Source organism: Neoarius graeffei, chromosome 1, assembly GCF_027579695.1.
Source record: "Neoarius graeffei isolate fNeoGra1 chromosome 1, fNeoGra1.pri, whole genome shotgun sequence".
Taxonomy (NCBI): Eukaryota; Metazoa; Chordata; class Actinopteri; order Siluriformes; family Ariidae; genus Neoarius; species Neoarius graeffei.
This window is the reverse complement of record NC_083569.1, coordinates 70,928,829-70,942,773: the sequence shown is the minus strand read 5'-3', so window position 1 is coordinate 70,942,773 and position 13,945 is coordinate 70,928,829. Positions and strand designations below refer to the sequence as shown.

The window sequence follows — 13,945 nt, the reverse complement described above, 5'->3', positions numbered from 1 at the left end:
TAGATTTTGGGGAAGGTGTTTGTGAAGAAGGAATTAATCGCCTGTTCCAAATAGCCGCCTAGTCTCTAATACGCGCCGGGTCTCTTACGTGATTGAGACAAATAATCGCCCGGGCTATTATTTGGTATTTTACGGTAATAAGTGCTGTCGAAGTTTGTGATAATAATGAGTTCACGCTAATTCTTTTTAACGCCACCAATTTGTTTTGACGTGCAATTAATGCATGTATGTTCTGTGCCCCCTCTCCTGTAGTTTGGGAAATCAGGAAGTGACATAGCGTGAGTGAACGATGTAGCAAGTAGCTGGTCGGCGCAAGTTGTGATATCGTGCACTTATGTACAGAATCAACTTATATTATTGTATTCTGATTGTTTACATAAAACGTGTTTATTTTTATATATGTTTTTGATGGTCCAGAGGAGAGAAACGAAGACGTGTTAAGGTCCAGGGGTGTGTGGGTGTGTGTGTGTGTGTGTGTGTGTGTTTCTAAGCTGCACACTGGAGTGAGAGAGTTTGTTTTATTCTGAGAAATTTGTGAGTGATGTAAAAGTGTTTATAAATGCAGTGTTTGCTCATGAGTGTACTGTATATTTCCCAATGAGTTATTACATTTTACTTGAAAACATCTTTAGGAGCTGTGTGGCTAAAAAAATCTATTTATTTGGGTATTTTTTATTATTTATTTATTTAAAGACAGTCACTACTGTTGTCCAGAGTCCACATCACTGAGTTTGTTTATTTTATTTTATTGCGTAGTTTGAGGCTGGAAGTTAAGGACAGAACAAGAGGAAAATGCTATATTGTTTTGTTCACACTGAATTGTGCTCAACCCTCAAAATTATCAAGTTAAAGCTGCTTTTTTTTTTTTTTTTTTTTAATGCAGTGGGGAAATAAAATACCCACAAAAGTTAGATTAATATGGGACGGCCTTGGGCTGAGATGCCCTTGAGCGAGGCACCTAACTCCCAACTGCTCTCCGGGTGCTGTTAGCATGGCTGCCCACTGCTCTGGGTGTGTGTGTGTGTGTGTGTGTGTGTGTGTGTGTGTGTGTGTGTGTGTGTGTGTGTGTGTGTGCTCATTGCTCACGTGTGTGTGCATGTGGTGTGTGTTCACTGCTTCAGATGGGTTAACGCAGAGAGGAATTTCACAGGCGTGTGATGAATAAAGTTGTTGTTGTTGTTCTTCTTCTTCAAAAAAAAATTTTTTTGCTGTGTCCAGCCTTATCCTTCCTGACCTGGCTACGTACATTTGCATAAAGCAAGCAGATTTGTCCACTCTCACTCCATAAAAACTTGAAAAGTATCCCTTTAAGGTACATTTAGAACAGATTAAAAAAAAAAAGAAAAGGTGATTAATTTGCAATTAATCATGAGTTAACTATGAACAATAATGCGATTAAGTATTTTAATCAATTGACAGCCCTAATAATAAGCTTAACTTGTATACGTAAATTTTCATTCCCATGTAGGCTTTTCTTAACAGTAAAGTAACAGGTGTTGTGAATTATACATCTGGATATGACGTATAATTCATGAGACGGCAAGTCCATATTGGTGTGAAAAGCCCGAGCTGAGACATTAGCTAGTTTGTTAGCAACATGTTTTCGGACTATATAGGTGCCGGTAGTTCCGCCGCAATACACATTCAAACAAATGGTCCCAATGCACACTGGAGCCATGGCAAAACGTTACTGTTGATGTTACTAGGTCACCAGGGGAAAGATTAACTTTCTGACTTTACCATTTTGCTCCCGTTCCCACAGAACACCATTATATAATAACGATAAATATGTGTTTTTTGTGCGAGTGTGAATGGGGTGAAAGATGGAGAACAATATAGACAAAAGCCGGGGGTGGCACGGTGGTGTAGTGGTTAGTGCTGTCGCCTCACAGCAAGAAGGTTCTGGGTTCGAGCCCCGTGGCCGGCGAGGGCCTTTCTGTGCGGAGTTTGCATGTTCTCCCCGTGTCCGCGTGGGTTTCCTCCGGGTGCTCCGGTTTCCCCCACAGTCCAAAGACATGCAGGTTAGGTTAACTGGTGACTCTAAATTGACCGTAGGTGTGAATGTGAGTGTGAATGGTTGTCTGTGTCTATGTGTCAGCCCTGTGATGACCTGGCGACTTGTCCAGGGTGTACCCCGCCTTTCGCCCATAGTCAGCTGGGATAGGCTCCAGCTTGCCTGCGACCCTGTACAGGATAAGCAGCTACAGATAATGGATGGATGGATGGATGGATGGATGGATGGATGGACAAAAGCCGGACTCACCAAGAGTCTGGAAGTTCAGTGCCACCATCTGGCAGCCTACATTCCAGAAGAGCTGAGGCATGTAATTACTGGAGTCCACACGCGTACCTTTGGGATAGATCCGACTCAGCTGTTTCTTATTGTATCTGAACACGCACAGTTCAGGAAAACAAAACCACATGCTCGCAGTGAAACGGCACCATGTGCAAATAATTATCTTAACATAGTACATGAGCTGAATGAGTAAATACACTCATATCACAAATGGAAAGGATACTCCACAAATTCAATGGGGGAATTCTTCAGTGTGTCCATGGCTTTGGTCTCCACAAAGGATGACATTTCAAAATACTTGTTCCTTTCTAACCACATAAAAGAAAAAAAGAATAAGTATGATCAATTACATTACATTACACTACATAACACTCTACACCTGAGATCATTACAGTATATCATTACATGCTAGAGGAACTCTGACAACACAAGCACACACATTTATCAGGTTATAATCAAGAACTTAACAAAAGCACACACACACACACACACACACACACACACAAAAAAAATAAATAAATAAATAAATAAATAAATAAATAAATTACTCACTGCCTGCCACTTCGAAGGATTTGAATTTGACTGGTTCAATGTAGTTGACCAGCGTGGACATCTCTTCTGTAGCATTGACTTCACTGTATGCTGTTCCCTACAGAGGAGAAGAAGAAGAAGAAGAGGAGGAGAAAGAAAAGAGTGAACTGAGTGTGAATGAACCCAATGAATCATTCTAACTGTCTCATTGTTAGCCCTCTTGTTCTGTTCATTACTGAGCAATGTTACTATTACAGGGAGAAAATAACTTAAAACATTAAAGTGCCATTCCACCATTGGATGTATTCTTTGGCATAAAATACAATACATTTTGACAACATATATAAATGGTATCACTAGATAGAGAAATCTTTTAGCTTCAAAATGATATATCAAACATAATTTTTTGACAACGACAAGTATATTAATTTTGCGACCAAAGTCACCTACCCTTTTAATTTCCGCGCGTGATGTCATCGGCAGGTTCCCCTTCTTGTGTACCACGTGACGTGTGACGTGGCACATATCATCAGCAATGGCGGATAGAACGCGATAAAAATAATACCAATAAATCTAGCTAATACCAATAAATCTAGCTAACTGAAAGATTAACAAAATTTTTCGCAATTTTTTTGGCCCCCATATACGAGGAGAAATGACTCTCTCACTTTGGGGGTTTCCTGGTCTAAAAATAGACCGACACGTGGTACACAAGAAGGGGAACCTGCCGATGACATCACGTTTCACTACCGCGCGGAAATTAAAAGGGTAGGTGACTTTGGTCGCAAAATTAATATACTTGTCGTTGTCAAAAAATTATGTTTGATATATCATTTTGAAGCTAAAAGATTTCTCTGTCTAGTCATGTTGTCATAAAATATATTGTATTTTATGCCAAAGAATACATCCAATGGTGGAAGGGCACTTTAAGGTAATAATATAAATCTGACTTTTATAGGATTTTTTTTTTTTTAAATCTCGTTTTGAAAAAGTGAACTGTGTACATAAATTACATGATGTTATTTTTATCATTGGTACAATGGATGAAATGGGTCATTTGAACCCCAGCATAACCATTAAAGGAAATATTATTATTATTATTGTCACATTGGTCATGAGCGTCACGGTGGTGTAGTGGTTAGCGCTGTCGGCTCACAGCAAGAAGGTCCTGGATTCGAGCCCCGTGGCCAGCGAGGGTCTTTCTGTGTGGAGTTTGCATGTTCTCCCCGTGTCTGCATGGGTTTCCTCCAGGTGCTCCGGTTTCCCCCACAGTCCAAAGACATGGAGGTTAGGTTAACTGGTGGCTCTAAATTGACCGCAAGTGTGAATGGTTGTCTGTGTCTATGTGTCAGCCCTGTGATGACCTGGCGACTTGTCCAGGGTGTACCCCGCCTTTCACCCGTAGTCAGCTGGGATAGGCTCCAGCTTGCCTGTGACCCTGTAGAACAGGATAAAGCGGCTACAGATAATGAGATGAGACGTTGGTCATAAACTGATTAGAAATGTAAAGAAATAAAATGACATCAAAACAAACATGCTTAATAGTCTTAACCTAAAAACTACTGGCACTTTGTGAGACATCATTCTTCTTGGACTTCAGTGTCTATACAATATGCTGTTTAGTGCAACGAACTGAATCATATCATTATTAATTTATAAAAAAAAATATCAGACCAAAATATTGATCCTCGAACTAAACTAAAGAAAAGAAAGAAAGGAGAAAGTGTGTGTGATTGTTTGTGTTTATATTGCTGGATTTCAGTCACGTGACTCTTCTCAGCGGTTTTACCGGAAGTGAAATAGCTGGTGGTCTAAATGGCTACCGTAGTGCAAACAGCTAGCGATAACTTATCAGAGTACACTCGTAATCTAGAAGCCACTGCTCGCTTTAGATATATTCAGAAGATTGCTGTGTGCAATGGAATCGACCCCTACAGTCTGGGAAAGAAGGATGTGTCATACAATCTCGAAAACTTCCCTTCAGTCGAGTTCCCCGACATCTCGAACTATCTGGTGTTGCAGACGTCCTTCTACACCGCAAAACAGATGAAAGCGTGGAAGAGTATGGAGGCTTACAACTTTTTTGTATGTGGCTGGATAAAGGAGCTCGCTATCAAGTCACTGCTGAATGAATCCTGTATTGTTTTTGCCCGTCTAAGTATGTTTTTTTAAGCTTTTTGTTCACGTCTTTACAACGAAGCGCTGCAAGTTGAAGTGTAAACAAACAACAGTTCACCTGATTCTCACTTGTGTTGGCTCTTATCTCTCCGGTAAATCATTCACAAAGATCATCAGAAACCCCTTTAAAGACCTGGATCTTAGTTCAACAAGACGGAGAAGTGATCACAGTGCATTGTAACTGTACGGCTGGGGAGGAATTCTGTCGCGACCTTCATGCATATGGACTTTGTGAGGAGTAAAGAAAGAAACAGCTGGGGACTTTAGCACTTTGTGACTAAAAAAAGTACTGTAAAATAACGACACATAGCAAGAAAAGTACTTGGAGAACACTAACGCCATAGCTGAGAGGGATACAAACCTTTCACCAAGTGATCTCTGCAAACTCGAGCATGCTTCGACTCGGCTCCCTTCGATTTCAGTATGAGGTTCGAAAGCCACCTTTCTTGACGCCTTTTCATGAAATCCTGTGTTCGTTCACCCTTTATTAGTTCACGGGGAACCCTGAAGAAACTTTTATCAGTTTCACGGTTTGATCGATTCGAACAACCTAAAACAACGCAAGCGTAAGGCATTTTTCATGCAAGCAATGCACCTTCCCCGTACAAACACTTTGTCAACTGAGCTTTGGTAGACCACCAGCTAAAGTTTTTAACTAATGAGGCGGATGTGATGTCACGTGAAACCCAGCAATACTACTGAGGACTAAATGTCCCCACAAGTATAGTAAAATTTCACAGTTTTGACCTTGTGGGGACATTTGGATGGTCCCCACAAGGAAATTGCTGTTGTGTTTTGTTTTTTTAAACAAAAATCAAAAATAAATCAATCAATCAATAAAAGAGCCAAAAAGTTTCCTTTTCATTACTGAGTTTAAGGTTCGGTTTAGGTGCAGGTACAGCATTAATTAACTGCAATAATAAATACATCAATGGAAGGTCCTCACAAGGATAGTGAGCCAAATGTACGTGTGTGAGAGAGACAGCGAGCGCTGATTACCTCGTCCGATTGGTGCTTTTTGGGGTCTGTCACTGGCTCCTCTTCCTCATCTTCCTCACTGTCTCCGTCTCCCCGATCTTCACCACAACAAGTAAATTAACATAAAAACCCAAACACAACATTAACAATGCATGCACTCCATAATGACACCACCCTGACATTAGTCTGCACTGGGATTGGTGGAGACGACATGTCAATCAAGCCCCAACCCACCAATGGACTTGCGCATATCAATGTCTTTGCTCATCCTCTCTGCAAGCTTCTCGCCCCCATTGGACATGATCTGGCTTGTCTCCCCTTCAGGCAATGGAGCATCTAAACACAAATCTTATTATGCATGGAGATGAAATGGACATGGAATGGATATAATGACAACTGGACAGAAGATGGGATTTATGAATAACAATAATTTCTGTAAATGAAATGTACATGGAAGCTTCTGAATACAAACATGGAAATGGAAGCAGTAAAAGATTTGGCTGAACAGCACAATGAGTTGGATGCATGTTTGTGAATGAGAGCGAATCGTGAGAAGAATTGAGAAGGAGAACTTTAAATGTGTAGTTAAGGATGCGCTGTGTGTGTGTGCGCTCACCGTTGATGGACGAGGCCTGCTCGTCTGGTCCCTCCTTGCGTCTGACGCTGCCTCCGTTAGCTGTGCGGTGGTGATGCTTCTTCTTGTTCTTTATCAGGATTTTTCCTAACAGCTCCTGAGGACTGGGCAGTAGCTGACCTGGAAGCAGCTGCAGCACACCACATGCCAATACAACTTTATTACACTAGCCATGCTGAAAACTCATTCACAATCAGTCGAGCAAAGGACATAAATCTGCAACGCACACTGATCCACAATCAACATTTCCATACAACACAATATTAGGGCAACATCATGGAGCAATAGGGAGGTTCAGTCTATGACACTCACAGTAGGACAATTACGCTACGTTCACACTGCAAGGCTTAATGCTCAATTCCGATTTTTTTGTGAAATCCGATTTTTTTGTGAGGTCGTTCACATTAACAAATATATGCGACTTGTATGTGATCCTCAGTATGAACGAAAAGCGACCTAAAAGTGTTCCACATGCGCATTGCAGGATACGACGACGTCACACGCAGTGAGCATGGCCAGTGTTTACGGAAGTAAAACCGCCCGGTTGCGGTATGACTCATCCAATCTAGCTTGAATAGCTGCATCCCCCCAAATGGAAATCAGCTCCCTAAGCTCTGCGTCCTTCCATTGAGAAGATTCAGAACCTTCACAGCCCGAAGCGTCCCTCGCATTGATGTCATGCGCAGGGGCGCAGATACGTTTTTTGAACTGGGGGGGACAAAGCTGCCAGCAAACCAACCCCAACCCCGATATGCCTGTCAAACTTGTTGTTAGTAACCATAGCAACCAAGCTCGAGCTCGCAACCTGTGCAGTCTGCGCAGCTCAACCAACCGAATATCAGTCTTTCTTTTGTTTTATGTGATTTGTTGCAACTATGTATACACTGCCGTGCACCTCAATAAACCGAATGGTAATTAGTCTTTTGATTTTTCCGTGAGGTTTGCCTTATGCAAAGAAAGACAGCATAGACGTTTTTTCCTCCCTATAAGTGGGGGGGACCGAGCGAGGTGAATTTAAATCTGGGTGGGACGAGTCCCACCCTCTATCTGCGCCCGTGATTATACGCCATGTTGTTGTAACTTTTTTTGAGAGACCCGCCGCCTACTTCAGCGCAGAATAGTGACGTTTGTGGCTTGTTGATGATGTGCAAGTCGGATGAATGCGACCTGGCGGTTCAGACTGAAGTCGCATCTGAAAAGAGCGGATAGGAATCGGAATTAGGACCACATATCCAAACGGCCTGGGTCGGATTTGAAAAAATCGGATCTGTGTCGTTCATATTGTCAATAAAAGATCGGATACAGGTCACATATGGGCGAAAAGATCGGATTTGAGTCACTTCAGCCTGCAGTGTGAACGTAGCCTTACAGACCTGCTGAAGCAACGGCAAAATACCACAATGTTACAAACAAAAAATACATGACATGGTGGAGCAGGAAGCAGCTCTGCCTTTCACCGGTCACTCACCGGGTATTTCTCTAAAGGATCGATGAGCAAGGCATCACCGAATATGGAACGGCAGTATTCCGCCATCTTGGCCTGCTGCCGTGCTCTGAGAGTGAAGACATGAGTGGGACAGAGGAGTTAAAATGAGCTACGCTTGGTAGAAGCCGAGACAATAAAAAGTGTATTACAGAAAGAGCAACGAGTTATTCAGTGGGACCATGGGACATAAAACACGACGGGGTGTGCAGAGATCAGAAATTCATCAATCAGTGACTACCATGAAGTCATACAACAGCACATCCTGTCAAGTTTTATTCCCCTAGTACCACAGCCATTTTCCAACTATAATTCCCACAATTCTCTAATTAATTAAAACACATCATACTTTTTCTACAATCTAACACCGTGGAAAGTTCATGAGCCAAGTTAGTGCCTGCTATCACTTACATTATAGCACCTATAAACAAGTGTTCCCTCATCAGCCTCTCTCTTATGAAATAAAAAAAAAAGCTCAAAAAACACAACTTTTTCAGGTTACAAAGAAACTGCAGAGTGCACAATCGTCCATTTTGAAGACTTTCTCATGGTGGAAAAGGTTTTAACTGTTACAGTGCTGACACTGGAGACTCCTTCAACAAACATTAAATAAACGTGTCTCCCTAGACGACTTGTCCATATCAATTATTATTCTATCCACGTTCACTGGATATGAGCAATCGCGCTCTCGGATTGGCTGCTCTACTACAGGATATCAGCTCATACAGTGGATATAAAAAAAAAAATAAAAAAAAAAAGTGTACACACCCCGTGAAAATGATAGGGTTTTCTGATATGTAAAAAAAGGAGAGCACGATAAATAATTGCAAAACTTTTCCCACCTTTAATGTGACCTATAACCTGCACAATTCAATTGAAAAACAAACAAATCTGTTAGGGGGGAAAAACATAAAAAATAAAAAACGTACAATAAGCTGATTGCATAAGTGTACACACCCTTAAACTAATACTTTATTGAAGCACCTTTTGATTTAATTACAGCATTCAGTCTTTTTGGGTCGGAGTCTATCAGCCTGCCACATCTAGACTTGACAATATTTGCCCACTCTTCCTTGCCAAAGCGCTCCAAATCTGTCAGATTGTGAGGGCATCGCTTGTGCACAGCCCTCTTCAGGTCACCCCACAGATCTTCAATTGGATTTAGGTCTGGGCTCTGGCTGGGCCGTTCCAAAACTTTTTTGGGGTCATTGTCAGGCTGAAAGATGAAATTCCTCTTCATCTTCAGCTTTCTAGCAGACACCTGAAGGTTTTGGACCAAAATTACCTCGTATTTAGAACTGTTCATAATTCCCTCCACCTTGACTAAAGCCCCTGTTCCAGCCAAAGAAAAACAACCCCAAAATATGATGCTGCCACCACCATGCTTCACCGTGGGTATGGTGTTCTTTTGGTGTTGTGCAGTGTTGTTTTTGCACCAAACATACCTTTTGGAATTGTGGCCAAAAAGTTCAACCTTGGTTTCATCAGACCATAACACATTTTCCCGCATGCTTTTGGGAAAGTTGATGTATTTTTTTTTTTGCAAAATTTAGCCGGGCCTGGATGTTTATCTTTGACCCTACCTCATAGTCCAGACATGTGGAGACTACGGGAGATTGCCGTCACATGTAGTACACAGCCAGTACTTGCCAGAAATTCCTGCAGCTCCTTCAGTGTTGCTGTCGGCCTCTTGGCAGCCTCCCTGACCAGTTTTCGTCTTGTCTTTTCATCAATTTTGGAAGGACGTCCAGTTCTCGGTAACATCACTGTTGTCCCATATTTTCTCCACTTCTTGATGACTGTCCTCACTGTGCTCCATGGTATATCTAATGCCGTGGAAATTTTTTTTGTCCCCTTCTCCTGACTGATACCTTTCAACAATGAGATCCCTTTGATGCTTTGTAAGCTCTCTGTGAACCCTGGCTTTTGCTGGAGGAGCAACTGAGTAAATGTCTGAACTTTATTTGGGGTTAATCAGAGTCATTTTAATTGATGGCAGGTGTGAACCCAAAAAGACTGAATGCTGTAATTAAATCAAAAGGTGCTTCAACAAAGTATTAGTTTAAGGGTGTGCACACTTATGCAACCAGCTTATTGTACTTTTTTATTTTTCATGTTTTTCCCCCGAACAGATTTGTTTGTTTTTCAATTGAATTGTACAGGTTATAGGTCACATTAAAGGTGGGAAAAGTTTTGAAATTATTTATCATGCTCTCATTTTTTTACATCAGAAAAACCTATCATTTTAACGGGGTGTGTACACTTTTTATATCCACTGTATACTGTGAGTAGAGGAAAAACAAAATGGCAGCACATGTTGCTGAACCAACCGAGGATGAAATAAAAACTAATCAAAAACAAACCCCACCCCCAAAAAAAGCAACAAAATATGGAATAAAAGTATCTGATGGTAAGAACGTATATGTTATTTACCAGCTGGGAGGTCCATATCGTGAAATATCGTGACCAAGGTCTTGAAAGTACTTGAAAGTCAGTATTTAAGGCTGAGGTCACGGTATTTCACCATACGGACCGACCTTAAAGGAACAGTCCACCGTACTTCCATAATGAAATATGCTCTTATCTGAATTGAGACGAGCTGCTCCGTACCTCTCCGAGCTTTGCATGACCTCCCAGTCAGTCAGACGCGCTGTCACTCCTGTTAGCAATGTAGCTAGGCTCAGTATGGCCAATGGTATTTTTTGGGGCTGTAGTTAGATGCGACCAAACTCTTCCGCGTTTTTCCTGTTTACATAGGTTTATATGACCAGTGATATGAAACAAGTTCAGTTACACAAATTGAAACGTGGCGATTTTCTATGCTATGGAAAGTCCGCACTATAATGACAGGCGTACTAACACCTTCTGCGCGCTTCGGCAGCGCATTGATACGGAGCTCAGATATCAATGCGCTGCCGAAGCGCGCAGAAGGTGTTAGTACGCCTGTCATTATAGTGCGGACTTTCCATAGCATAGAAAATCACTACGTTTCAATTTGTGTAACTGAACTTGTTTCATATCACTGGTCATATAAACCTATGTAAACAGGAAAAACACGGAAGAGTTTGGTCGCATCTAACTACAGCCCCAAAAAATATACTGAGCCTAGCTACATTGCTAACAGGAGTGACAGCGCGTCTGACTGCGTCTGACTGACTGGGAGGTCATGCAAAGCTCGGAGAAGTACGGAGCAGCTCGTCTCAATTCAGATAAGAGCATATTTCATTATGGAAGTACGGTGGACTGTTCCTTTAAGCTGGTAAATAATATATTTATTCTTTTCTTTACCAAATTCTAACAGAAAATGAGAGCGCCCGAAAGGGAAAACCAAGCAGAGCCGCCATTTTGAATCCTCATTCACGGCTGTAATGCAAATTGCTTCCTCCTCGGTATACAAGTGCACTTCCATGGCACGAAAAAAACTACATTTTGCCGCCTATGTCGTCCCCTACTTATACAAAATTGAGTCATTCAGGATTCAGCCATGTTTTTGCTCGGCATTAGCAGCAGTTAGAGGTTTTTAACTTTCTCCTGAAATGTTTTCTTTTATTTCTTCTTCCTCAGGGTAGTAAAACTCGCTTTCGCTGTGAACACTGTCGTTATCGCTATCCATGCTGTAAAATTAATGCTATTCTCCTGAGAAATGCTGGCAAAAATTTATAAGATTTTTGATGATCTTATAAATAAATCTTATTTAAAAAAGATAAATGTTGACAAAAAAATGCTACTATGTTGTTGCTGTGAACAGGCGAGTCGCCAGAGGGCCGTAACTGGGGTCCGTGTGATAAGATACGGACCTGCTCGCCAGCCAATCAGAGCGCAGGATTTGATGGAAACTGGACCGCGAAAAAAATAACTTTTTTTATTTTTCAAGAATTATTATTATTATTATTATAGCATTTTTCACAAATTGCTACTGTCATTTCGCTGGTTTGTTTACATTCTAAGCGGAAATTATTTTGTCGGACGTTTTATACAAAGTTTGTATTTATCAGATTTACAAAAAATAAAAATGATCTGTTTCTCAAAATCCAGTGAATGTGGATAGAATAAAAGTTATTTCACTCAATCTTTCATACACGGCTTATAGCAGAAAAGATGCTATCAGCTCATGTACAACTCGATTTTGTGAATGGAATAACTTAATTATACCCGTTTCTTTCTTAAAATAAAGTATATTTTGAAATCTGTGTAAAAGTATTAGATTAGGATTATGTAAATAAATTAGCTGCTGCTATAGAAACAGTAAGGTATTAGAAGTGCAACACCCTTTGACCAATCAGATTTGAGAGCTCAAAACCACTGTGGTAAAAGTCAATAGGCTTTTTTTTTGGGGGGGGGGATTTCCCCTATTTTTTTCCCCCAATTTAGTCATGGCCAATTCCTATTCACTAGACAGCTCTCACTGACAGCTGCAAACTAGCTACAAATCTACAAACTACAAGCTACACGGGGAGGCAGAACGCCATCACATACTTTCTACAAGGCATGTGACGAGGCCAGCTGAACGCATTTTTCAAACTGCTTGCCCAGGCATGGTGTAACACACGTGGAGGAAAGTGCTGTCCGCCCACCTTGGCACACATGAGTTTGCAGCTGCCCATGATTGGTTGTCACTGTAATTGACACTTTATACAGATTACAGAGAGGGAGAGAGAGTATGCCACAAAAAAAAAGTACACCACCTCTCCCTCCCTGAGAGTATGGCCAATTTTGCTCTCTTGGGCTCCTGGCCAAGGATGGCTGTGGCAACATCAGGATTCGAACTTGCAATCTCCAGATGATGAGGCTAATGTTTTTTTACTGACTAGCTCTGGAGGGTTCTGAGATTATGCCCCCACACATACATGCAGTCTGAGATTTCCACTTACGAGTCAACATGATTCTCGAAGGAGAGGATGAGGGGGTAAGGAGAGGTCTTAAAAGCACTCTCAGCAATGGCTTCAATCACCTCCTGCAGAGAAAGAGACAGAGTGGAAATAGGAAAATGTCACCCGCATGGGTGAGTGAATACGGGACATTGTTAAAGAGGGATAAACAGAATGACTCGGGCAGATGAACACGGCGAGAGAGTGAAACAGAATAACTTGGGCAGATGGCTGCACCTTGAAGGGGATTTCGGTTGTCATGGTGAAGCCGTGTGTGATAACGGGCTCTTCATCAGGTGGACGACCTTTCCAGCAGTCCAGCTCGATACAGCGGCAACCGGTGAGCAAAACCTGTCTGTACATCTCCACTGAGGACAGACCTGTTAACTGACCCACTACACACACACACACACACAAAATAAAAAGGTCACTGCCTGCAGGATACTGGGAACAAACTCACTGCTGCAGCTTCACTGAGTTCACTAATTTTATTTAAAAATTTAGTTCTACTGTAATTCATGCATTCCGACCAAGAAAGCTATTTTTCTAGAGAAACTGCATAACCTGCTCACAAATAAAAAGAAAACAATGGCTGCTTCGCAGAAATAAGAATTACAGAAATGGAACAGTTATAAGGCCATCTCAGGCTTGTAGTACTCGAGTCCGACTCGTGCCCTAATTTTAAGGATTCGTGACTCGACTTGGACTTGAGCACTGATGACTCGGACTCGTGCATTAACTGCATTCGGACTTGGATTTTTTCTTTATTTTTTGTAACATGCCATAATAATTTGGCATAAGATATTTATATATCTGCATTAATTTTTATACTAATTTTGTGCAAGAGAACGCACATTCACTTGTTCATACGTCATGTTCAGGAACAAACTAACATTAATGGCGCTAAAATGCCTGGAGAGAAGCCCCTAGGATTGTCCGCTTTGCTTATACAGGCTTCTCGGGCAGTGGGAAAAATG

The 13,945-nt window shown here is 41.5% G+C and overlaps 1 protein-coding gene across 5 annotated transcripts in view; it reads right to left on the bottom strand.

Annotated features, from left to right (window-relative positions):
• Positions 1 to 13,945, bottom strand: part of plcb3 (phospholipase C, beta 3 (phosphatidylinositol-specific)) — a 187,471-nt gene that overhangs the window by 44,162 nt on the left and 129,364 nt on the right. For 3 of the 5 annotated variants that reach the window (XM_060918498.1, XM_060918364.1, XM_060918314.1), the window contains exons 11-19: positions 13,206 to 13,363; positions 12,972 to 13,054; positions 8,086 to 8,170; positions 6,600 to 6,747; positions 6,218 to 6,331; positions 6,005 to 6,081; positions 2,849 to 2,945; positions 2,520 to 2,604; positions 2,264 to 2,388 (exon numbers count right to left, since the gene is read on the bottom strand). In XM_060918498.1, coding sequence (XP_060774481.1) covers positions 2,264 to 2,388; positions 2,520 to 2,604; positions 2,849 to 2,945; positions 6,005 to 6,081; positions 6,218 to 6,331; positions 6,600 to 6,747; positions 8,086 to 8,170; positions 12,972 to 13,054; positions 13,206 to 13,363 — 972 coding nt within the window. The remainder of the gene's footprint in view (positions 1 to 2,263; positions 2,389 to 2,519; positions 2,605 to 2,848; positions 2,946 to 6,004; positions 6,082 to 6,217; positions 6,332 to 6,599; positions 6,748 to 8,085; positions 8,171 to 12,971; positions 13,055 to 13,205; positions 13,364 to 13,945) is intronic. The other 2 variants (XM_060918453.1, XM_060918416.1) reach the window with 1 other exon arrangement.